The following is a 24,936-nucleotide window of genomic DNA, read 5'->3' on the forward strand; positions in this document are numbered from 1 at the left end:
CGGGTTGCCGGCCGCCATGTTGGCTGTCAGTTAATTTGCATATCTCGCTGATTAGCCAATGAAAAGGGTAGCGGTCGTACGCCAATTACCATGTTTCTCTTTTATTAGTGTAGATATGCATAATTTATAAAAAGTTGCATATAACTTATCAATTCACATTAGAGAGCTTTCCTAATTTTTTTAACTTAGGGTTTACAGATGATCTGAAGTTTGGAAACTATTGATCTCTAGACTGTTCTTATTTTATACTTGAGGAGTGTCTCCTGAGAGCCTGCAGTGTGCAAGGCTAACCCAAGCACAGTGAAATGACTAGCTCAAGCCCAGCTCACAGGGCAGAAGGGCTTAATTCACTTTTTTTTTCTTTCGGTGTTAATTGGTTGTTGGTTAAATTGGGACATTAGAACAGTGATACATGCCTTAAACTGTAATTTAAATATATGTTTATTTACCACTTCTTTTTAAGTATAGGAAAAGGCTTATTTTTTAGTATGACTCACTGGTTGGAATTTTTGCATAATGTGTACCCAGAAGGCTTTGTCTACAATTTTCAGTTTCAGTTTCTTTGAAGTGGAGTGAAAAAAAAAAGTTTCAAAACAATTTGAGTGCAGAGTCCTTCCAAGTTTTAAGAGTTTTTCCACCTCAGTCTGTATACTTAAAAGTCATCAGTTAGCACAACATTTAAACTATCCTTACAATAATAAATCCAGCTGGGATGAGCAAACTTGAGGCCAAACACCACTGACCTGTGGTGAAGAGACAAAACATAGGGCTCAACTGGTGGGGGGAGCTCTCAGCTGTGCTAGAGAGTGGTCTGTCCCAGCAGCCAGCAGTCAGCATGTGGGACATCCATCATCATGTCAGAGAACTTGCTTAGACCGGGGAGCTGGAGAGGACCTGTCCATCCGGGAGTGGCTTCAATAGGGTTGCTTAGGAGGGTTCTCTTCTCTTTTACTCTGCCTACTTGGCCTCTCAGGCCCTTGAGTTAGGTGAGCACCAAGTGCCCCTCCCCCCTGTGGATCATGTAAGTCACACGTGGAAATTCCTTGGGTGTGAATTCTTTGCCCCTTATTTGGCTTTGTATATATTTATAAATTTAAAAATTAATATTATTTTTTAAAATGTTAAACATTCTTAAACTTGCAGAGAAGTTGCAAGTATAGGAAAAAACTTTTCCCTGAACCATTTGAGGGTAAATTGCTGCCCTAATGCCCCTTCAACTTTGATACTTGAGTGTATATTTCCCACATACAAGGACATTTTCATAACTACAGTTCACCAACCAAAATGAGGGCATATATAGTATACATTGCTAACATCTAGTCCTCAGATCCCATTCAAGATTTGCCAGGGTTCTCCATAATGTACATACACACCCTTACATATATGTGTATATATGTCTATGTATATATAACATATAATACTTAAAAACATTTCTCTGAACAGGAGTTATAACCAGCTTTATTTTTACTTCATACATTTAAAATACTGGTTTGTTCATTTAGTGCAGTGATGGCGAACCTTTTGAGCTTGGCGTGTCAGCATTTTGAAAAACCCTAACTTAACTCTGGTGGCGTGTCACATATAGAAATTTTTTGATATTTGCAACTATAGTAAAACAAAGACTTATATTTTTGATATTTATTTTATATATTTAAATGCCATTCAACAAAGAAAAATCAACCAAAAAAATGAGTTCGTGTGTCACCTCTGACACGTGTGTCATAGGTTCGCCATCACTGATTTAGTGCCTTGGTCAACTAGCTTTTTTAAAAAGATAGTGTCAGTCTGCGGAACATGAGAATTTTTTCTGTGCTAATAGCCCTTTAGAATAGAATATAAAAAAGAGTCTAGCTGGGTTTATTAAGTATTTATTGAGCTTCTATTATATCTCAGGCTCATAGCCACAGGATCATGGTGAAGTATCCTTAAATATCTCATATTTTCTTCCTTGTTATTAAAAACACCACCAAAATATAAATACGAAAAACAGTAAAATCTTATGAAGTTTTATTTACATACTGTGAACACCAGGTTTTATTTTAAGTAATAGTTTCTCTTTATGACGATAAGAGAATAGTTGTAGGGAATAAGGAAAGGAAGACCATTTCCTGAGAAAATTCACTTCATTATTTATACATATAGGAGTTTAGATAAGACTGGATTTGAACTCTTTTGTTTTAATAACTATGCCCAAGAAGCCATGAGCCAGATGGACACCACACAGTTGTGGGCACAGTCTCAGTGTGTCTGAGACACAGTTCTGCCTTCTGTCCCTAGTCTTCCACCTAGAGATGTTCCAGAAAGGGTCCTTGTGGGTGGGGATTCCAGTCCCTGTGAGCCACAGTGCTCAGTCCTGGCTTATACTTTCTAGGGCTTCAGAAGCTCAGGAATCGGCCCAGGAAGTTCCTAGACAAGTGGCTTCTCACAGGAAGGGGCAGGGCTACCTCATCGCTTGGCACCTTGCTTGGAATTCACACTAGGCTTTACGATGAGTCTGCCTCTGGCAGTCCCTCTGCCTCTGTGAGTCACACACTGTTCCCTTCATCAGCACTGCCTGCTCTGTGAGAGCCACTGTGCTCGGCATGGATGAAGATGACCAAGACACAGGCCCCTCTCTCCGAGGGCTACCGCCAGGAAACAAGAAAGTACAGTAACATGTTCTAGGGGCTGCGTTTGAATTGTGTGTGTGAAGGAGATGCTACAGGTCCAAATCTAACAAAAGGCCTCTTAGAGGACACTGTGAAAAGGTGGTTCGCAACCTTCTGGCCCTTTACATACAGTTCCTCATGTTGTGATCCAACCATAAAATTATTTTCGTTGCTACTTCATAACTGTAATGTTGCTACTGTTATGAATCATAATGTAAATATCTGATATGCAGGCTGGTCTTAGGCGACCCTGTGAAAGGGTCGTTCAACCGCCAAAGGGGTCGCGACCCACAGGTTGAGAACCGCTGCTGTGACGCCTTTGTTTGCATGAAGACACATAGACATGGGTGATGACGGGAGGGTAAGGGCAGACAGACATGTGAGTAGTGACAGATATTTCTTTAAAGGTAGGGTCTTGTAGTAGCCTAGCTTGACATCGGTCACCCCATTAGTCACCAGTATTGACTTGGTTAGCCTGCTAGTTAGAAAGATTTCCTTTCTCTGTTCCCTGTTCCGCATGCATTCTTCATCTCACGTGATTTTCCCAATGAATCTGCTTTCTGGCAGGTCACTTAGCCTTTATGAGGCAGGTTCTTCAAGAGTGGAGTGAGAGTAAGGAGTCTCCCTTGGCTGCCCACAGGGTTGGTGGGAGGGTCAAGTGAGGCAGTGCACGATCTGTGAAAGTTCACAGAGTGCTCTCGTGTGTGAACAGTCTTCTTTCTGTTCTCATTTTTTTCTCAAAAGTTTTAACTTCCTTCTTTAAAGTGCATTTAGATGTATGTAATTTAATGTGTGTAACACAGGTAAAAGTAGGCTGGCACCTAATTAGGTCTCTAATGGTACAAATTATAGCCATGTCTGTTATCTTTCCAGTTTAGGAACATAATTGATATTTAAGTAAAAACTTTTGTAAGATCTAATTTCTGTTTCAGCAGTTAGAAAATTCTTATTCATGCGATCTGTTAAAGGGATGCTCTTTAGTTTGCCTTTAGTTGAACTAGGAATTATGTACTTATTTTTCAGCTTTGTCTTTATAGGATCTTCAATGACTTGCTGCTGTGGGAACCAACAGCTCCTTCACCAGTGGAGACTTTTGAAAATATTTCGTATGGTATTGGGCTGTCAGTAGCCAGTCAACTGATCAATACCTTCAACAAGGACAGTTTTAGTCCATTTAAATCTACAGTTCACTATGGTAATATGTCTTACATTTGTTTGGATGTCACTGCCTAGTTTAGCAATAAAGTAGTAGCCTTTTCAGTTGATGGATTAAAAAATGTTTCTTTGATGATTTTCATTTATATTTTATAATATCTTTTAGTAATTTATATTTCCCCACTTCTCTCTGCATATTGAGAATGTTGTTATTAATTAATGATAATATCTTTATAGTGATAGTGTATGCATTGTCTGAAGTTCAGTGGTAAAATGAAAAAACACAGCATGGACATTTTTATTGTCAGACCAGATTCTGAGTAAAAAGGAACAGGTTGTAAAATAAATATTCTTATGATAATGTTCAGGTTGCTAGTTTTTTAAAGAAGCTGTCAGAACCATGTGATTGTGACCCTTATTTCTCACAGATGAGGAAAGTGGATCAGAGGAGGAGACTTTGCAGTATTTTTCTACTCTTGATCCCAACTATCGTTCCCGTAGGAAAAAAAAACTCGACTCTCAGAATAAGAACTCGCAGAGTTTTCTCTCCGTTCTTCTGAGTATTAATCACGGATTAATGTCGGTGTTTACAGACGTAAAGGTAAAGATTTACAAATATCAAGTGTTCCTTCAAGTGCACCTTATTTAAGCCTGCCACGATAACACATCCTGTAATTGAGGGATCGGGGAGTAGTTTCAATGAGGAAGCCCGCTTTCTAAGGCAGGGCACGATGACAGCAACTCTGGAAAGCTGCCTTTCGTGCAGCTCAGAAGGCAAACGTTATCTACACCTTCTTGTGGGAAACATGCTTGTTCTGCTCCCGAGATGATAACTAGTCATTTGTCCTTTGGAAGGAGGCGGAGTCCAGGGGCTCTGACAGAAGAGGCCCCATGTACTTGTTCAGTTTTTCACTGAACAAGAATGTTGTTATTAATTGGTGTGTCCCCATGTCAGGTGGCTTCAGAGTCAGGCCACTTGGCTGCAACCTGAGAGATGCTCTCCCAGGGCTTCTGCATTAAATAGTGACATCTGTGTTTTCCCATCTTTTTATTAGCAAGAGAATGGAGATCTTTTGGAAAACAAGCATGGTGAATTCTGGTTAGAGTTCAGTAGTGGCACGTTATTTTGTGTGACAAAATATGAAGGTTTCGATGACAAGCACTACATCTGCCTTCATTCCAGCACCTTCAGTCTGTACCACAAAGGTAGGACAAATGTTAGTATGTGTGTGTTTCATTTCTGTTTAGACATCTTCACATTTTGTTTAATAATGAAAATCTATTGAGAACACAGCTCTGATATTAGAAATGATTTCTGTGGGGTGTTCTGATTCCACTGGCAAAATAATACTTATTGTGAATTAGAAGTTGACTATTCTTTTTTGCAATATGATATAATTCACATAGCATATGCAATTCACCCATTTTTAAAGTATACATTTCAGTAGTTTTTAATATTTCAAAGAGTTGTATAACCATAATCACAATAAACTTTAGAACATTTTCCTTACCCCCAAAGGAAACTGAACTCTTTAACTAGAACCCCCCCCAAAAGCCTCCCATCTCCCCGCACTGAGCAACCACTGCTCTACTTTGTCTCTATGGGTCTATTCCTGATGTTATCTATGGACCGAATCATACAATATATGATTAGAATGTCCTGTGACTGGTATTATGTTTTCAACGTTTATCGAGGTGTATCAGTATTTCATTCATTTTATTGCCAAATGATATTCCATTTTGTGGATGTACCATATCTTATTATCTATTTTTGATCAGTTGATGGGATTTTTAAAAAATATATTTTATTGATTTTTTACAGAGAGGAAGGGAGAGGGATAGAGAGTTAGAAACATCGATGGGAGAGAAACATCGACCAGCTGCCTCCTGCACACCTCCCCCTGGGGATGTGCCTGCAACCAAGGTACATGCCCTTGACCGGAATCGAACCTGGGACCTTTCAGTCTGCAGGCCGACGCTCTATCCACTGAGCCAAATGGGTTAGGGCAGTTATGGGATTTTGCATTCTTTATTCTCAAGCAGTATTTCCTTTTGGTAACAGACACAGAATTTACCATTCTTTGAGCACATTTCCTGTGATCCTTTGTAAATAGACATTAGATACTTGTACATTCTTTTTTTAAAAAATATATTTTTATTGATTTCAGAGAGGAAGGGAGAGGGAGAGATATATAGAAACATCAATGATGAGAGAGAATCATTGATCAGTTGCCTCCTGCATGCCTTCTACTGGGGATTGTGCCCGCAACCCAGGCATATTCCCTTGACTGGAATCTAACCCAGGACCCTTCAGTCCGCAGGCCAACGCTCTATTCACTGAGCCAAACCAGCTAGGGCACTTGTACATTCTTAACGTTTACCAGATTTTCCCATTTAAGTTTAATTATCCTAACATTTTAAAGCTTAATTTTTTTGAAGTTGGGTACTATCATGCATATGAACATTAGTATAGAGGGAGGGATGGGTCATTAATGCCAAGTCGGTTCTTGCTCATTTTGCCACCAGAATCATGTTGTATTCAGTGGAAGTGCATGGCTTTTGTTTTCAGTTACAGAAGTCCATGAGCTAATTTCAAGTAATCATTTTGTTATCTTTTCACTTCCCTTTGGATGTAGGCATAGTGGATGGAGTGATTCTTCCGACAGAAGTACGGCTGCCCAGTGCCACACGCCCACACTGGTTGGAACCTACCATTTATTGCTCTGAAGAAAATGGCCTCAGTAGAGCTTCTTCAGAGGGTGTTGGAGGAGACACGTTGAATATGCTCTCTGCTGCTGTTAAAATACTGTCTGATAAGTCAGAGTCCAATACAAAGGTCTGTATTTTATACTTTTATACCAAATACGTGCCATTGGTTTGATTACTCGCTAAAGTGATTGCATAAAAGGCAACACATTTATTTTGTGTTCAATTTTTGAACTAGAGGGTGTGCAGGTGGTGAGTGTAACTCTCTGTGCTGCTGTTTAGGAATTTCTCATCGCTGTGGGGCTGAAAGGAGCCACTCTCCAGCACAGAGTACTCCCTTCCGGGCTGAGCTGGCATGAGCAGGTAAGAAGCTGTGTGTCTGAGGCAGTCTTTTTTATTTTATATTGGCATATGCGTATCGAAAATTTCACAGACCACAAATGTTCAGCTCAGTGAATTATCACGAAGCAAACACTCCTGCATAACCACCTTTTAGGTTGGGAAATAGAACATTGTCAGCACTCCAGAATGTGATTGGCCTTTTACCTCAGAGTTTGGTCCCTAAACATTTCAAACACAGTTATCCTTTATGCCATTAAAGGGAAGGCATCCTGAATCCAGGACCTGTAGAGCGCCTGGCACGTGGAGCAATAAAGGATGTGTGGACTTGCACGTATAACATGTGTCCTTTAAGTGCCATAATTTTAGAATTATTCTCTAAGCCAATAACATGGCTTAAGGCATTTGTAAGAATTTCTGTAATTAATTTCCAGTTTAATAATTGTATATGCTTAATGACATATAGTTGATTATTTTTTCACAGGAAACTTTGGGTGAGAAGTTAACTCTATGTGAGAATAAAAAATAGTGTACTGATTCTTGTTCATTTTTTTTAGAAAGGGGAACTTTTTTGTGTGCTGGGAAAATAATAAATTATTTAAAACTTGAATGTTTTTAGAAGACTTTTTAATAAAAGCATATAGGAAATAAGATAGTCTGTCTACCTATCTATGTATAGAAACATGAGGAGATATTATTTAGAATATGTATATCTCTATCTGTTTATCTACGTCTGTAAAATCGGGGTAGAGAAATGGTCAGTATGAGCACTGAACTGGCTATAAGGGAGAGATTTAGCCTCACCTCCTTGTTTTCTTAGATTAGAAATATGTGAGAAAAGATGTTAGTGAGAGGGACTGGTTTTCAGATTCAGCTATAAATTAAGGTATAAATTAAGGTATAAATTAAGGATAAAGAACTTCTCGTAGCAATGGGTTATTTAGAAAACCAGATGGGACAGTTTTAAGCAGTCTTTAGGAAAACAAAATTTTTTTCAAGACCTGTTCCAAACAAAATAATGTGGAAACAATTTATACATACTTTATTAGTTTCATAAGATACGATTTTTCTAAGATTTCTGTAGCATTGCTGTTGTTGGATGGGCCTTTTTATTTCAAATTCTAGTTTTGAATTTTTTTCTTCTAAAGCAGGGAATTTTATATTTTTGTGATTATAGATTATAAACTTCCTGAACATTGCTGATGAACCTGTCCTGGGATATAATCCTCCAACTTCGCTTACGACTTTTCATGTTCATCTCTGGAGCTGTGCACTTGATTATAGGTTAGTTCATAAATGGGACAAAATAAAATTTTATTTAAAATATGTATTAAGTTTTGGGGAAAATGCATAATTCAGTAGAATTAAGTTTCAAAATGCTCTTTAAGAGGAGTTTCTGTTGTCGCAGCAGACTGATATTCTGAAATTTCTTTTTGGTGGTAGGCCTCTTCACTTGCCAATCCGATCTCTTCTTACTGTTGAAACATTCAGCATTTCAAGTAGCGTTGCCTTGGACAAATCGTCTTCTACGCTCAGGTACCTGTGTGAACTTCTTTGTACACTAAATGCAGCTGTTCAAAACATCCTGACTGTTTGATCTAAACCCTTTGATTAGATTCTCAATTTTTTGTTAAAATCAGCATTGTTTTACTAATAGTCATGCCCCTTCTCCCCGTTTTCAGTTTTTTCTCAGATGATTCGTCCCGCCTTTCCTTTTCTTTCTTTTTTGTTAATCCTCACCCAAGGATATTTTCCCACTGACTTTTAGAGAGAATGGGAGAGAGAGGGAAAGACAGAGAGAAATATTGTGTGAGAGAAGCACATTGATTGGTTGTCTCCTGCACAAGCCCTGACTAGGGCCTAAGCTGGGGAGAAGCCTGCAACCAGAGTTTTGTGCCCTTGACCAGAATCGAACCCAGGACCCTTTGTCCGCAGGCCAACGCTCTATCCATTGAGCAAAACTGGCTAGGTAGGGCTCATCCCACCTTTTCTATTCACTACTCTATTTCATTTTTAGGGAGGAAATAATTCTCGAGATTGTTAGTTTAATTTTTTTATTTTTTATTTTTTTAAATATATTTTGCCGCCTCCTGCACATCCCCCACTGGGGATGTGCCCACAACCCAGGTACATGCCCTTGACCGGAATCGAACCTGGAACCTTTCAGTCCGCAGGCTGACGCTCTATCCACTGAGCCAAACCGGTTTCGGCTGTTAGTTTAATTTTTAAAGTAGATATATAAACTTCCCATAATACCTGGTACATTTCATTTTCATAATTTAAAACTTGTGAATTTGGACATCTATTAAAAAAATTCAGAATTAATTTGAGCAGATGATTTAATCCCATTCTTTACATCATTTAAATATTTCTGGCACCGAGTTTTAAAAAAATGTGACATGATATTTATAAGTTAGAAGCTGCATGTGACTTTGATAATATTTATGTCAGAAAGAATGATACAACTAACATATATAGTGATCAAGTGCATATATTTGAGGTTAGTGTTTTAGATATTGACTTTATCTTTTTTCCCCTCAGAATAATCTTGGATGAAGCTGCTTTACATCTGTCTGACAAGTGTAACACTGTCACTGTAAATCTGAATAGAGGTAACAGTGAAAAAGCAAAATCTGGAATAGAGGAATGCTTTTTTATTTTTATTTTGTGTGTGTGACTTTTTTAAAGCATTTAACTTTGGAAAAATGCCAGTGAACTAAGGATTTTATTAAATATCAGTTTGAAGTTGTAATGTCCTTAAGTGCATCAAATTATATATATTCTAATATAAGACAAGTTTTGTTTCTAACTAAAATAAGTCATAGGATTTTTGTAGGATGAACTATATTTCTGTTACATTAGAAATATTTTTAGCACTGCCTGTCATGAATTATAGAGATGCTAGTTTTATTAGGTGTTGGGTAGTATTTTTAAAAAGCTATACTCAAACATATGTTAATTCTTTTTTAAAACTTTAGATTATGTTCGTGTGATGGATATGGGGCTTTTAGAATTAACCATAACTGCAGTGAAGTCTGATTCTGATGGAGAGAAAGTAAGTTATTAAAATAATTGGAAGTTTTAGTTGTCTTTTTTTTATAGGAGGGACTAAAAGAGCATCGACTTCGTTGTAGAATTATTTTTTCACTTACCCTAATTTTGGTAAAAAAATAGAATATTTAAAATGAAGACTGAGTTATAAGTACACATTTCCTTTGATAAGACAAATTGTTATATTTTATTTAATGTAAAACTATACAAAAAAGGAAAATTTGGCCTCTTGGTTGGAAAACATTTCATCCTTTTTTCCTGTGCTGTGTCCAGACTGATTCACGCTTTGAGTTACACTGTTCCAGCGACGTTGTCCATATCAGAACGTGCTCAGACTCCTGTGCTGCTTTAATGAATCTCATTCAGTACATTGCAAGCTATGGCGACTTACATGCAGCCAACAAGGCGGAGGTGAAGGCAGGAGCCCCTCAAAGAAAGACCACGGTACAGTCGGCAACGCCATTTGTTAGAACGAACTCCCTCTGCCCCATTCCAGCCTCACGGATGACATGTTTACATCAGCAAGGCCTTCACGACAGGCATAAGGCAGAACAGAAACGGAAAATCATCTATCTATTCGCTACCTTTAGAGGATGGGGCTTCCATGGACTTTTTTGGAAAATTGATATTGTTCGTTTCAGAACATTATTAATCTTCTCAACCAACATGACACTTTTTTTTAACTTGTTATTTTCATCTGTCCTGGGGAGAGAAAGGAAACATGTGTCATGTAAGAGCTTGTTATATGCAAGTATGTCAAAAGTGCTATGAGAAAACAGATTATTACCAGGAGACTTGCAGCACTCACATAGTATCATCTCCCGTGTTTGTTATACTGGAAACGGGGTGGCAGTGTAGATACTTTCTCGGGTGATTTCACTTAACCCAGTGCGATACAGAGGTTCGAGATTATTGTCTGTGTTACAGGTGAATACACAAGACCCAGAGAATTGAGGTGATTCGCCATAATTAGTAGCAGAAACAGCCATACAGTTAAGCTCTGTTGGTTCAGTGTGCCACCTCTTTGCCCTCTTTTATGTCCAGATTGAACAGTGTCCATTTGCCTGGCTTTCTTTATTTCCACGGTGTTTTCACACCTCTTCTGTGAACAGAGTCCTCAGCGCCCTTAGGTTAGGAGCCTCTGGGAGGGCTGGCTGGCTGGCATGCCTTCCTTCGGGACCATCTCACACTCGTTTATGTTACACTGCCGCTTTGATTCCTTCCTGCTGCGCTGTTCTTACTGCTAATAAGTGACTTACAGCACTCCCTCTACTGTTGACTCTCTTCATGGAAACATTCTCCAGTTCATGAAAAGTTACTTTAAATTGTCCCTTTTAAATTGGATCTTTTTTTTTTTTTAAATATATTTTATTGATTTTTTACAGAGAGGAAGGAAGAGAGATAGAGAGTTAGAAACATCGATCAGCTGCCTCCTGCACATCTCCCACTAGGGATGTGCCTGCAACCAAGGTACATGCCCTTGACCGGAATCGAACCTGGGACCTCTCAGTCCGCAGGCCGACGCTCTATCCACTGAGCCAAACCGGTTTCGGCGGATCTTTTCATTTTATTATTATCTTTTACTTTTTTATTGAATTTATTGGGGTGACATTAGTTAATAACATTACAGAGGGTTTCAGGTATATAATTCTATAATACATCATCTGTATATTGTATTGTGTGTTCATCACCCCAAGTCAAATCTCCATCACCATTTATCTCTCCTTTACCCTATTCTCCCCCCGCCCACCCACGCTCCTTTCCTCTGATAATTGCCATAGGATCTTTCCATTTTAGAGTCTTGCTCACATTTCAAAGCATGGTGTGGATTTAGTGAATCCACAGCTCGTGGTCCGAAATGGTTAAGTATCAGGGCTGGAATTGAACCCATGAAGCACCATTTGGGAGATTTCCCTCTTGTGTATGCCCCACTGCCCTGATGTATATCTATTCACTCTAAGAAATGAGCTGTGAGCCACACCGACTGTCTTGAAGGTGTAGAAGCCGTGGCAGCCCAGATCAGACTCTACAGAGTGAGATCCCCTCGCCCCCACCTTATGGCACCTTTTCCCCTTCTTCTCTCTCTTCTTCTATGTTGCCTGTTCACAATCCCAGTTCCCTGGGCTGGTTTAGAGGTGATGCCAGTAGTTGTTGTGGTGGGGGGGAGGATGATGATACTAAAAACTTAAAATGGAGCCACTTCTGGGCAGCATATTGAATAGTTAGTATGTCTCTGTTGCTGGTGTTTTTGTAAAATGTAGTGTATTTCTGGGACAAAAGAATGTTAAATAGTTTGCTTTTTAGAGCAGTTTCAGTTATTTTTAATGAGTTTCTTTGACTGTAGGTAGATTTCGGTGGTCGGTCGTCCTCACGAGGCCCAGTACTTCCTGAAGCAGATCAACAGATTTTACGAGATTTGATGAGCGATGCTATGGAGGAGATTGAAGTGCACCAGGCCAGTTCCTCCGTGAAACCACAGTCTAATGGTAAGGCCGATGGGGCTTTCCCCTGGAAGCCCTGGTGGTGTCATCGAGGCTTACATTGTTTGTGTTCCTACAAATTCTTCAACAGGCAACTCATTAAAGACAAAACAAGTCTGAGTTCTGGTGGATGTTTATTAGTCAGTCAGCTTTGTTTATTGAGTGTCTAGTAGATAAATAACACCGACGAGGATGCTGTGGGGGATGCAGATCAAGTGGAGGCAGAGCCGTGTTTCCTGGAAGCTTATAGGTTAGTGAAGCAAACTGGCACTAAACCGGGCAGAGTGGTTCAGAAATGATAACGTGGGAGGAAACACCTCAGAGGGTGTTACATACTGTAAATGTTATTCGGAACGGGCTGGAATCAGTGCATCAGACTTCAGTGAAAGTGCGATGAGTTGGCTTTCAGACTGTGGATAGGACTTAGGTATGTCCAAGGGAGAGAGAAGGGATCTTGGCAAGATCCTTAACATCAAGAGACACGGACAAAGACAGGGGGAGCCCCGCTTACCGAGCAGCTCAGGTTATTATGTAGCAAATGTTCCCTCTTATTGAAAAGAATCCTATATAATAAAACCCTAATATGCAAATTGACCAAACGGTGGAACAACCGGTCACTATGACGCACACTGACCACCAGGGGCCAGACACTCAATGCAGGAGCTGCCCCCTGGTGGTCAGTGCACTCCCAGAAGGAGTGCGCCACTCAGCCAGAAGCCGGGCACAGCTGGTGAGTGCAGTGGTGGTGGCAGCAGCCTCTCCTGCCTCTGTGGCAGTGCTAAGGACCCCTTGCGGGGATGTCTGCCTGCCAGCTTAGGCCCGCTCCCTGTGGCAGGCGGACAACCCTCGAGGGGTCCCGGACAGAGAGGGCTCAGGCCTGGCTGAGGGACCCTCCCACCTCCCAGTGCACAAATATTGTGCACCAGGCCTCTAGTTAAGCAATAAAGTTGGATAGGCAAGGAGGAGGAACCAGATGGGAAGCATCTAAACATTTTGAAGCATGTCTCCGAAAAATATTTTTTTTTTCTGATTGGATGAATTTAACTATTTCTATATGTTGTGAACTCTTAATTGTTAAAAATTACTTTGATGTTTTAAGACTTTAGTATTAAATGTTGCTTTCATTCTAAATTAGAACTAAGGAGGCAAATGGGAGCCCTCAGCTTCCTAGCACCACATCATTTCTAATAAACGTTAGCAGCTGACCTTATGTAGAAATGGGTAATTAATGACGGAGCAGCTTCAATATACAAGGTTCTGTACTAGGCACTCAAGGAGGTGTAAGTTCAAGATGCTGCCATAGAAGAATTTAAAGCCTAGTCTGTGAGCCTCTAGGAGCTAAATGTCCCTTCATCCGTCTTAGTGTTCTCAGTCCATAGTAAACTATTGATTTGAATAACTGAATAGAGAAAGCCTTGGTGAATCTAATATGAAATGAATCGTATAAAAATGTATGTTTACGTAGAGATTTTGGTGCAAATGCACTCTTTTGTGAACTTCATACCGAGAGCTACCTGAGAACAGGTATCCTGTTCACCCCAGGAAGCCATCTTTTTGTGGCTCGGAGTCACTTGGAGGCCTGCCTGACTGCTGTTTCCCACTCCTCCATGAGCAGAGAGTACCTGTAGTTTTAGGTGACGTTGCTGGGTACATTCGCATCCCTGCTCTTGCAATATTGTCGAATGGGTTTCTTGCAGAGCTCTACCCACAGGACAGGATTGTCAATATGAGATTCTGGCTAAAACCAAACTCTAGTCACCACTAACCGCTGCTGCTGAATTCCTGAGCTCCTCCAGCACAGTTAGGAGGAGACTGCACTTCATGAGCCCATCGTTTACTCTTTTCTTAGGGAGTTTCAAACTTATTCTTAGTCTTTTTGTCAGCAGCCAGAGGGGAATTGTAGAAAAAAGTGAGATTTTGCAGGTGAAAGCATTCAACATACTGCGTCTCTGACACATGGTTAAAATGCTTATTTTTGTTACGTTGTTGTTGATGTTTCAGTATGTGCCAAAACTGAGTGCTGTCATCTTTCTGCCTAGGTGTTTTGGATGAAAAATGTCACATTCAGGAGCCATGCTGTTCAGACCTCTTCCTGTTTCCAGATGAGAGTGGGAATGTGTCCCAGGAGCCCGGCCCCACTTATGCCTCCTTCACCCCCCACTTGATTAGTGACGCAGTGCCAGGGGTGTCCACTGAAAACGATGACTTTTGCATTCTCTTTGCACCAAGGGCAACCGTTCAGGTAATAAATTGATAGCATAATTGGGACTTTAAGATAGCGCATAAAATCAAATTGATAAAAGGCCCCAAAAGATTAAGATTTTAACTTTTTATTGTTCGGAATTACTTTGTTTTGTAATTTACTATTGATGCTATGTAAATGTTTGTTATGCTTTACTATTTCTGTGACACATCTCTCAAGGACTCAGAGAAGAATGCTCTATATTTGCAAAATCTCCTTTGTAGTTAATTGAACTACAGATGCCATGTGTAGGAAGGCTGGGGAGTTTCATGACAGGGGTACTGCACAGAGTTGCTAGTCCAACACCTGGGAGAGGTCAGATGTGCTTTATGTGAAGGCTGGTGGTTGGTTGATATAATTTCCATTTTAGAGTCATGCTCACATTTAAAAAGCATGGACTGCTTTTGCTGAATCCACAGTTCACTAACCAGAATGGTTAAGCGTTGGTGCTAGAATTGAACCCCATTCAAAATGCATCGCTATTTAGTGCATACATGTTTTAAACTGCCTAGTACTAACTTAGTAGGTGAGTGTGTTTATTTGACTAAGTTCTGGGGAATTAAAAAAACAGTGAAAGCAATCAAATTCATGATAATCTCATTATGAAGAACATGATAATTTGGTCAGGATGTCGAAGTAGGTCAGATTCGGAATGCAGTATTGACTTTGAATAAAAGAACTACACACACACACACACACACACACACACACACCTGCCTCTTTATTGCCAGTCACATAGTAAAAGCCAAATTATAGATTATAAAAAATCCTTATGGAGTACTTTGCATAGGACAGAGAGTCCACTTTTTGGCTAATAACGCAGAATATCTTCTGTGATGATTAATGTCAGGACTATTATTCTGTTTTATGTATTAAAATCACTAGAAAGGATGCAGATCAGTACATTCCTTTGAGACAGGCAGCATAATCAGTGGTGTTTACTCAGCTAAGACAGTATGTGTTACCCGTTTCTTTGTTTCAGGAGAAGGAAGAAGAGCCAGTTGTAAAAATAATGGCTGAAGATGCAATTGTGATAAGAGATAATTACTTCAGTCTGCCCGTTAAGAAGACAGATGCGAGCAGAGCCCCCTTGCACTTCCCTGTTCCTGTTGTCCGGTATGTTGTTAAAGAAGTTTCTCTTGTTTGGCATCTTTATGGAGGAAAGGATTTTGGAACAGCCCCTCCTACTTCTCCAGCTAAAAGTTACATGTAAGTTAAATTTGTTTCTATGTAAGTTTTTTTGGCAGGATTACCATTTGAAGAATTATTAATAAAGTAGTATTAAAAATCTGCCATTTGTATTACTCTGTAAATGGTAGTGTTAGAGTTTTCCATTTTGTAAACTTATGTGCAGTGTTTATATTTTTACTAAAATGTGGTGACTTATGTACTCTCCAGTGAGCAACATTTTTTGGGCACCTACCATGTGCCAGAACCTGTGTTGGGGCACATTCACTAAAATGAGTGTGACCCGACCCTGCCCTGGGTTTGAAATGGAGAGAGGCTTGTGTGAGCAACTGAGGGCAGTGAAGTGTGTGCACCAGGAGGTAGGGACCATGCACCCAGCACCCAGCTCGGCACGCAGTGGCATCGATGCTCCCGAAGTCGTTGTTAAACATGTGCATCACTCGGTTGAGCTAGAGAACTGCATAGAGGACCAGGTAGCGGGCAGGCATGCTCAATGGGGGTGGGGGTTGGGGGGGGGAGAAAAGGCGTCAGGAGGTGGTAACCTTGGCACAACAATGTAGTGACTGTTTGTATTTAAAAGTAATTTTTAAACACTTGTGAATTTACTATAATTCTTTGTCTATTCATTGGGATTTCTAGGACTGGTACTCTAACTGTCAGGGGTTTCTGAAGTGACCAGGAACTTATAAGGAAGTCTCATTTCCAAGTCTGTCCTGTGATGTGAACGCCAGCATCATAGTTAGGCTTTCCTGTTTAGCTAGCAGGCGATTGCCATCAGGGCAGGACAGTAAAGTGCATGTTCACAGTGTCTCCAAAGTACAAAAGCTGTGCTGCTGATTTATAGTCATACAGTGTGTGGCAGTGTTATCTCCCTGACAGCTGTGTATCTTACTCTCTTCCAGCTTGTTATTTTTCTGTGGTTATTCATTACCTTTCTTTGAATATTCCTGTAACAAAGGTTTTTCTTTTTCAATTATAGTAGTCCCCACAGTTCACCTTCTCACACGCCCACAAGACATGGACGTAATATGGTATGTGGGGGCAAAGGAAGAAACCATGACTTTTTAATGGAAATACAGTTAAGCAAGGTAAGATGGCATTTTGAAGGGAAAGTTCCACGGGAGTGGGAGCATTAGCGAGGGCTCAGTGCACCCCGTCCCCCCATGTGCAAGCCTTAGAACCCCCGTGAGGGCTTATTAAAACAGGCTGCTGGGCCCCAAAGTTTCTGATTTGGTAGAGCTGAGGTAGGGCCCATGAATAGGTATTTTTAATGAGTTCTCAGGGGATTCTGATCCTGCTTTCCGAGAACCACACTGGGAGGCATGCCTGGAGTCTCTATCTGGAGATGCCTGCGTTGGGTAGCACACGTCAGGTCGTCTGTGGACGTCTAGACCCACACAGTGGGGCCAGGCCCTCAGTGACTTCATATGCATTTAATTCTGCCAGCTTGTTTGGGATTTTACTGAGGGTCATATATTAGGGTGCTTAATGTGGAGATAGAATGATGCCAATTCCATGTGTTTAATTGTATCCTTGCCCACTTTGGAACTTGACCCTGCTGTCATTGATTCCTTTGCAGGCAAGTTCATGAGTACAAGAGGGTAATTGTATGTCTTATTCCTCTTGAGAGTTTGGCTTGGGAAGGATGGGGATTTTGTCAGCGTCTCATAAGAAATGTCAAGTCAAGCCCTAGCCGGTGTGGTTCAGTGGCTAGAGCTTCAGCCTGCAGACTCAAGGGTCCCAAGTTCAATTCTGGTTAAGGGCATGTACCTTGGTTGCGGGCACATACCCAGTGGGAAGTGTGCAGAAGGCAGCTGACCGATGTTTCTCTCTCATCGATATTTCTGACTCTCTATCCCTCTCCCTTCCTTTCTGTAAAAAAAAATCATTAAAATATATATTTAAAAAAGAAAAAAGAAATGTCAAGTCAAGCTTATCCTTGTGTATAGGGAACATACAGATCGGTCCCTAAGTGAGCAAATAAATGAAGGAACGGTATGCTCCATGAAAGTGGAATTGAAAGCTGAGAATTCAAAGAATGAGATGAGTGATATTTTGCATTGCAAAGAGAAAATCTAATTTAAATAAAATGTCAAGATGGCCCTGTGTTCCTTCTCCTGTCTGTGAAGGTGAAGTTTCAGCATGAGGTCTACCCGCCGTGCAAGCCGGAATGCGACCCCAGCCTCTTAGAGCACCCAGTCTCCCGGCAGGTGTTCCTCGTGCAGGACCTTGAGATTCGAGACCGGTTGGCCACGTCACAGATGAACAAGTTCTTGTACCTGTATTGCAGCAAGGAAATGCCTCGCAAAGCTCATTCCAACATGGTAAGATTGGAAACTTGATATTTTTGTTATGTGAAGTTTAGAAAAGTGTTTTTATTATATATTAGAGGCCCGATGCATGATATTTGTGTGGGGTGGGGGGGCCCTCAGGCCTGCCTGCGCCCTCTCGCAATCCGGGACCCCTCGGGAGATGTTCGACCCTTTGCTCCTAACTGCCCACCTGCTCCCTCCTAACCGCTCGCCTGCTTGCTCCTTACCGCCCGACTGCTCGTTTCTTACCACTTGGCTCACCACAGCTCCTTAGCGCTGCTGTGGAAGCAGGGGAGGCTCCTGCCATCGCTGCTGTGCTCACCAGCAGTGAGCCCAGCTTCTTGCTGGGCAGCGCTCTCACTGTGGGAGCGCACTGACCACCAGGGGGCAGCTCCTGCATTGAGCATCTGCCCTCTGGTGATCAGTGCGCATCATAGTGACCGGTCATTCTGGTCATTCCACCATAACTGTCCTGGGCTTTTATTTTATAGATAACTGCAGAAGATTTAGATTGGGGAAAATTACCAGGTATCTTTACCCAATTTAATATGAAAACCCCTTTTAAATATGCTGCTTAAAGTTTTATGGTTTAAAAATTATTTTGCTTGTCACTTCTAGGGACCATTCACTAAATTCGTCAACAGGATGATAGCTGAGGGAAACCGGAAGTCCATAGCAATCTGTACAGAGTAGTTAGGATTGCTTGAAGGGTTCAGATTTCTAACACTTTAAAAAGCATAGTGGAGCAGAAATGATTAGTGAGGACTCCTGGGTGAAAGCGTCATGGAGCTGGCTCTGGAGTATGGACTGGGCTTAGCTCCGGGGCCTGTAGCCTCCTGAGACTGCACAGCAGCACCATGTGCTTTTTTCTCTCTAAAAAGCATCCATATCTTTCATCAGATTCTTGAGAGAGTGTGTGACCCAGAAAAGTTTAACTCAGGCTTTAAGGAAAGAGGGTAAATAGTTCCACTTTCTGATCTAGGAATATAATTCTTTTCCTTTGTTTTTTTAAAATGAGAGTAATGTCTTAATATCATTGGGGATATTCTCTCCCTTTTATCTTGTAGTTGACAGTGAAAGCATTACACGTGCGCCCAGAGTCGGGCAGGTCACCTCAGGAGTGCTGCTTAAGAGTGTCACTGATGCCACTTCGCCTCAATATCGACCAGGTAGGCACTACACTCATAACTCATGGGACTACGGTGAAATACACATCCCACATTCGGAATGAGAGGCTTAAGAATCAAATGCTTACTATTTAACCTTTATGAAAGTTGGATAATTAACACAGACTTCTGCTGGTAAGAACAGGGCAGGTTTATTAGGCTTTTGGAATCTGAACTGTTGGTGTATAATCGTTCTAGATGTCATCCCCAGTCTCCACCTCAGGGTCTGCATGACATAGCCCTTGAGTCTGCTTCTCATTCTAATTCTTACGGACACACTGCTCATTCAGATGTCCAGGTGTTTTCAGAGTCTTCAAGGAAGGCCTGAGATATGATTGAAAGATATAAAGGATTGAGTGTTACTCGCAGCACCTGGAAGACAGCTCCCCTGCCCTGGGTAAAATGACAAAGTAGTAAATTGGCACCTGAACAGGTCACAGACGACAGAGATTCATGGAAAGACATAAATCCTGTTTCCCATATTCCAACAAGCATCCCATCAAGTTATTCTAGGTTTTGCTTTGGGCCGAATTGCTGTTAAAAACATAGTTGGTGCCTCTTCTGCAGACTTTATTCAAGGTATACGACAATATGATGCTTTGTAGTGGTGCAGTGTAGTGGTGAAGAGCATAGGGTTGGAGTCAGACCTGGGTATAAATCTGAGCTCTCTTTTACCCGTTGTGTGGCGTTGGCTAAGTTACTTAACTTATCCAAGCCTCAGTTTCTTCATTGATAAAATTAAAGTAATACATATAGCATCATTTTTTAAACAAAGAGGATTAAATGAGACTAGTGTATGTAAAATGCTTCGCTTGATGCCTGGCACAGAATGTTAAAGATCATATAACGACTGAAGAAAATAAATGGGGCTTTAAAAAGAATCTGCCTCTGAAATAATAAACCCTCCTTTTATTTTATTTTATTTTTTTAATGTGTGTGTGTATGTGTGTTTTATTTCAGAGAGACAGGGAGAGAGAGAGATAGAAACATCAATGATGAGAGAGAATCATTGATCAGCTGCCTCCTGCACACCACACACTGGGGATTGAACCCACAATCTGGGCATGTACCGTTGACCGGAATTGAACCCAGGATCCTTCAGTCCACAGGTCGACGATCTATCCACTTAGCCAAACCCTCATTTTATACCTTATATTGGGGTGAGCTCAGGTTTGAATGTAGAGTATGTGTGGGATGGTAGCATTATTTGTTCACTTAATATTGACTGAGTAATGTTGATTTTTTATTTAAATAAGTAATATATTTAGGAATAAGCTTAAATAATATTTATATTATAAACAAAATATAGACATATCTTAGAGAATATGTGAAACAGATGTTTAGCACAACTTTTCATTAATATTTGTAGCTTCCGAGCTGGGTCAGACTTACCAAGGAGAACTTTAGATTTATGCTTTCTCATTATGAGAATAATACCTCTTGGTACCCATATTTTAATTTAACTTATCCATACATTGCCCTAGTAGGAATATGATGAAGTATTTATGGGGAATTTCATCTGTGGAAATCACATGTGAGCACAGATTTGAGCAAGGCACATCTTTATGGCACGACTTCACCAGACTTAGCAAGCACAATTTTCTTTAATAGACTTTTCTCTTTAATATTGAGCTTAATTTCTTCTTTAGAACTGTAATGCATTATGATTTTAAAGTGGGAAAATGTTAATCTTAGAGAAGACAGTCAGGGAAATAAATGATGTGACTAAGCTGAGGCGGAATGGGGAATAATTCCCCCGCTCTGAAGCCTGGGAAACAAAGTCATGCTACAAGTATGTCAGCCTCAGGGGGTATGTTATTGATTAAAAAACCTTCCTGGTTTGCAGCTTCTAAGATTGATACACCGTATTTTGAGATAGCAAATGGTCGTCTGAATAGAAAACAAATATTTGTGTTCTTCATTTTTCCTCTTGAAAGCAAATCAGTTGATGAATGATAATGCTTTGAGTAATATTTTTTCTTACCAAGCATATCTCTTTTATTTGTCTTCACTGACTCATAGATAGTAAGTATGAAAGCAACACATTGTTTTCTCATGTTTTTAAAAAGCTGCATCGCTGCCCTAGCCGGTTTGGCTCAGAGGATAGAGTGTCGGCCTGCGGACTGAAGGGTCCCAGGTTCGATTCTGGTCAAGGGCACATGCCCAGGTTGCAGGCTCGATCCCCAGTGTGGGGCATGCAGGAGGCAATTGATCAAAATGATTCTCTCTCATCATTGATGTTTCTCTCTCTCTCTCCCTCTCCCTTCCTCTCTGAAATCAATAAAAATATATTAACAAAATAAAAATAAAAAGCTGCATTGCTGATGGAGTTCCATGCATTTGCCTCCAAAGTTCTGTGTGCCCATGGGGTAGGCAGAAAACTAGGCGGATGGGGTGATCTCCATCTAGGGGGGTGAATAGATGATGAAGGTTATAGAACTAAGCAGTTTGAGGTCCAAAATATGAAGGGGCCAGATTTCCTGACTCTCCTAGTCTAGTATTCATTTTAGTATTGTACCACCTGGAAATCTGTGTAAGGAAGATATGCTAATTAATTCCAAGTCATTTGCTGAATGCCAGCCACGTCTCACGTTCTGTACTAGGATGCCGGGGGTACAAAGATGAATAAACATTTTATTCCCAAAGGTCTCTGTGTGGTGTGGCAAGAGCAACATAAACTATGACTTAACACCTATGGGCACTACAGGTGATAAAGGTGAGCTTAGGATGAGGTGCCCCACCAGCAGAGGGCTCCAAGGCTAGGTGTGTGTGGGGGGCGTGCGGTTGGAAGAGTGAGAGGTGATCGGGAAAAGCTGTCTGGGGGAGGGGACATTTGCGTGGGCCTTAAGGAATGCAATGGAGTCAGCCACGTTAAGGTCTTTGTGAAAGCATGAGAGCCTAGTTCAGGATCTGAGAGGAGGTAAGGCCATTGGGGAAGGATCAGTAAATGCCCAGCTGGGGCTGGCGATGCTGAATATGTGGCAGGACTAGTCCGCGCGCACATTTGTGGTTTTTCAGCATCGTTGCTTAATTGCCCGAGTACGACCTGAAAAATAATTCCTTAACACTTTGTCATATTGCACTATTAATATCTTCTATCATAGACCTTAATGCTAGAAATAAATATTTTGTAGTTCAAGTGTAGCATACATAAAAAACCAAATTTTTAAGTTTAAAAAATTGATTGTATTGAAGTATAATTTGCATATAATAAATGCACAGAGCTTGACAAATATACACTTGAGTAACTACGACACCAATTAAAATATAAAACATTTTCTGTGCCCTACAAAGTCCACTCATGTCCCTTTGTAGTCAGTCTCCACCACGCCAAAGCAACACTGACTTCATTTACATCACCACGGATCAGCTACCTTCCCACAGCGTCATGTCAGTGGAATTGTATCGGCTTCCTCGCCAACGTTGTGTCCGTGAGATTCATGTAGGCTGTGTGCTGCCATGTATATAGCAGTCTGCTCATTTTTATTGCTGATTAGGATTTCGTTGTATGGGCATTCCACAGCTTGTTTCCTCATTTACCTACTGGTTTACATGGTGCAACCACTGTAACTCTCTGTGTTGGTAGGTTTTTAAAATTTTAATTCTCATCCGAGGATATGTCTTTATTGATCTTTAGAAAGAAAGAGAGACAGAAATATCGATGTGAGAGAGAAACAACAATCGGTTGCCTCCTGTACATGCCCCAACCGGAGATCAAACCCGCAACCTAGGTATGTGCCTGACTGGGAGTTGAACCCGCAACCCTTTTGGTGCATGGGACAACACTCCAATCAACTGAACCACCTGGCCTGGGCCTGTGTTGCTAGTTTCAAAACTGGGTTGTTTGACTTAGGAATTTTAGAGAGTTTAGCATAAATAACTAAAAAAAAAATAAAAAAAATTCTGAGGACATTTTAAAAGACTTGATTAGTATCCCTTTGTCTGGTGTTTTGTGCATTTGTAGTAAAAATGGGTAAATCACTGTCTCTTAGTCTTCATTTTTTTAAGAGCACATTTATTAATTTTCTCTGCTTTTTGAAGGCAGTCATATTTAAAAAACATAGCATTGAAAATATCTCCTCCTAGTGGCCAAGGAATAACATTTCATATACTATTAACTGTTTACTACTTGAGATTGGAGACATACGTATATAGTAATATGTAATAAACATGTGTAATGTAAATAATATGTAAAATATGTAAGTGTAATGCATAATCTAATGAGCAAGGCATGAACCCACTACCCTCCTGCAGACCAGAGTGTATTTCCAGTGCTATCAAACCAACTGCTTGTTCTTCAGTCCCATCTGCCATGTTACCTGGAAAAACCCCCTCCTAACTTGTTATTTATACTTCTTACAAGTGTGATCTGTAGTCAGTCAGTCAGTCTTTGGAATTGCCAGTCAAATTGTTTGTGTGCTACCAAATATTGTAACTACTCTCTCAATTTTAGGATGCCTTGTTCTTCCTGAAGGATTTCTTCACAAGTCTTTCTACAGAAGTAGAGCTTCTAATGGCTCCAGATCCAGAAGGTACTAAACATGTAGCTGAAAAGCCTGTAACAAGTACTTGGATTGACTGTTATGAGGCCTTTTTGAGAATGTACTTATGTAGTCTTCATTTTCATTTATATAAATGAGTTTTGTTTATTTTTTATTAAATTATGCAAATATAATTTATGTAAAAGTAATAGTTTAAAAGGTGAAAGTCATTTTTCTGTCACAGTTAATTGTGTTCATTAAGTGAAATGTAGCAAAACCAGTTAAAGCTAGATTGATTATGGGGCTCTACGGAAGCAGAGCCAGTGTTCCCGACGTGCGCGTTACCCTTTCAGTGAAGAAGTCTCCCGGCGCTGACGTCACCTGCAGCGTGCCAAGGCACCTGAGTACCTCGAAGGAGCCAAGTCTAGTGCTTTCTTTCTCTGGGCCAAAGCCACCTTCCCCAAACGACAGTGCCAATTCAGCGGAAGTGGCGAACGGGGAGGAGGAGAAGGACTTCGCGGCTGAAGAAGCCTCGTTTAGCGACCAGCCTGTGTTTTTCAGGTAAGTCGTTTAATTTTGATAGCAAAGTTCTCTGGAGTGGTGAAGACGGTTCTTTAACACGCTTGTGTAGGTTGTCATAAGGTTGCGTCAGCGTCTCTCCTCACTGCCAAGTCGTCAGCTGTGTATTTGTTTATCGCTGTCCCACCAGCCTCCAGCTCCCATTGTACAGGTGGTAGCCGGGTTGGGGCTCACCTCTCTCTTGGTTGTGTAGCAGGAGTTTCCTTTTCCTCCGAGCTGCTTCCTCTTTTCCTCCCCGTCCCTCTTTCCGGTCACTAAATGGCTTCTTGGTTCTCAAACACGGTGCTGTCCTTTCTCTCTTTTCCTTTACTCACCTCGACTTCAACACTCCTCCCCTTCTCCTTATGGGAATTTTCTGTCTGGTTTCTCTGTCTGCCCTCCCCCATCACTGTTGTGGCTTTCCTGCCCCTGCCCTCCCTGGCTAAGTTGGCACGACCAGGAAGCCCAGGTCCCTGAGCTGCTGCTGTCTGCTCGGCCTGCTGCCCTGCTGTGCACGTGGAGTGTGCCCCTCCTCTCCTGACCCATTCATTCCCCATCGTCCTTCCTTCCTGACCCTTGGTGGTAGGGAGGAGCCTGGCTCTGTTGGAAG

The 24,936-nt window shown here is 41.0% G+C and overlaps 1 protein-coding gene across 1 annotated transcript in view; it reads left to right on the forward strand.

Annotated features, from left to right (window-relative positions):
* The window catches only part of ATG2B (autophagy related 2B), a 68,968-nt gene that overhangs the window by 34,612 nt on the left and 9,420 nt on the right, over positions 1 to 24,936 (forward strand). The window contains exons 19-36 of the mRNA XM_006762717.2: positions 3,686 to 3,843; positions 4,232 to 4,404; positions 4,859 to 5,009; positions 6,440 to 6,639; positions 6,792 to 6,872; positions 8,026 to 8,132; positions 8,292 to 8,384; positions 9,390 to 9,460; positions 9,827 to 9,903; positions 10,173 to 10,343; positions 12,244 to 12,385; positions 14,419 to 14,621; positions 15,604 to 15,830; positions 16,789 to 16,897; positions 17,939 to 18,133; positions 19,189 to 19,290; positions 23,741 to 23,819; positions 24,122 to 24,329. Coding sequence (XP_006762780.1) covers positions 3,686 to 3,843; positions 4,232 to 4,404; positions 4,859 to 5,009; positions 6,440 to 6,639; positions 6,792 to 6,872; positions 8,026 to 8,132; positions 8,292 to 8,384; positions 9,390 to 9,460; positions 9,827 to 9,903; positions 10,173 to 10,343; positions 12,244 to 12,385; positions 14,419 to 14,621; positions 15,604 to 15,830; positions 16,789 to 16,897; positions 17,939 to 18,133; positions 19,189 to 19,290; positions 23,741 to 23,819; positions 24,122 to 24,329 — 2,547 coding nt within the window. The remainder of the gene's footprint in view (positions 1 to 3,685; positions 3,844 to 4,231; positions 4,405 to 4,858; positions 5,010 to 6,439; positions 6,640 to 6,791; positions 6,873 to 8,025; positions 8,133 to 8,291; positions 8,385 to 9,389; positions 9,461 to 9,826; positions 9,904 to 10,172; positions 10,344 to 12,243; positions 12,386 to 14,418; positions 14,622 to 15,603; positions 15,831 to 16,788; positions 16,898 to 17,938; positions 18,134 to 19,188; positions 19,291 to 23,740; positions 23,820 to 24,121; positions 24,330 to 24,936) is intronic.

The sequence above is a fragment of the Myotis davidii genome, unplaced genomic scaffold (assembly GCF_000327345.1).
Source record: "Myotis davidii unplaced genomic scaffold, ASM32734v1 scaffold19, whole genome shotgun sequence".
Lineage (NCBI taxonomy): Eukaryota > Metazoa > Chordata > Mammalia > Chiroptera > Vespertilionidae > Myotis > Myotis davidii.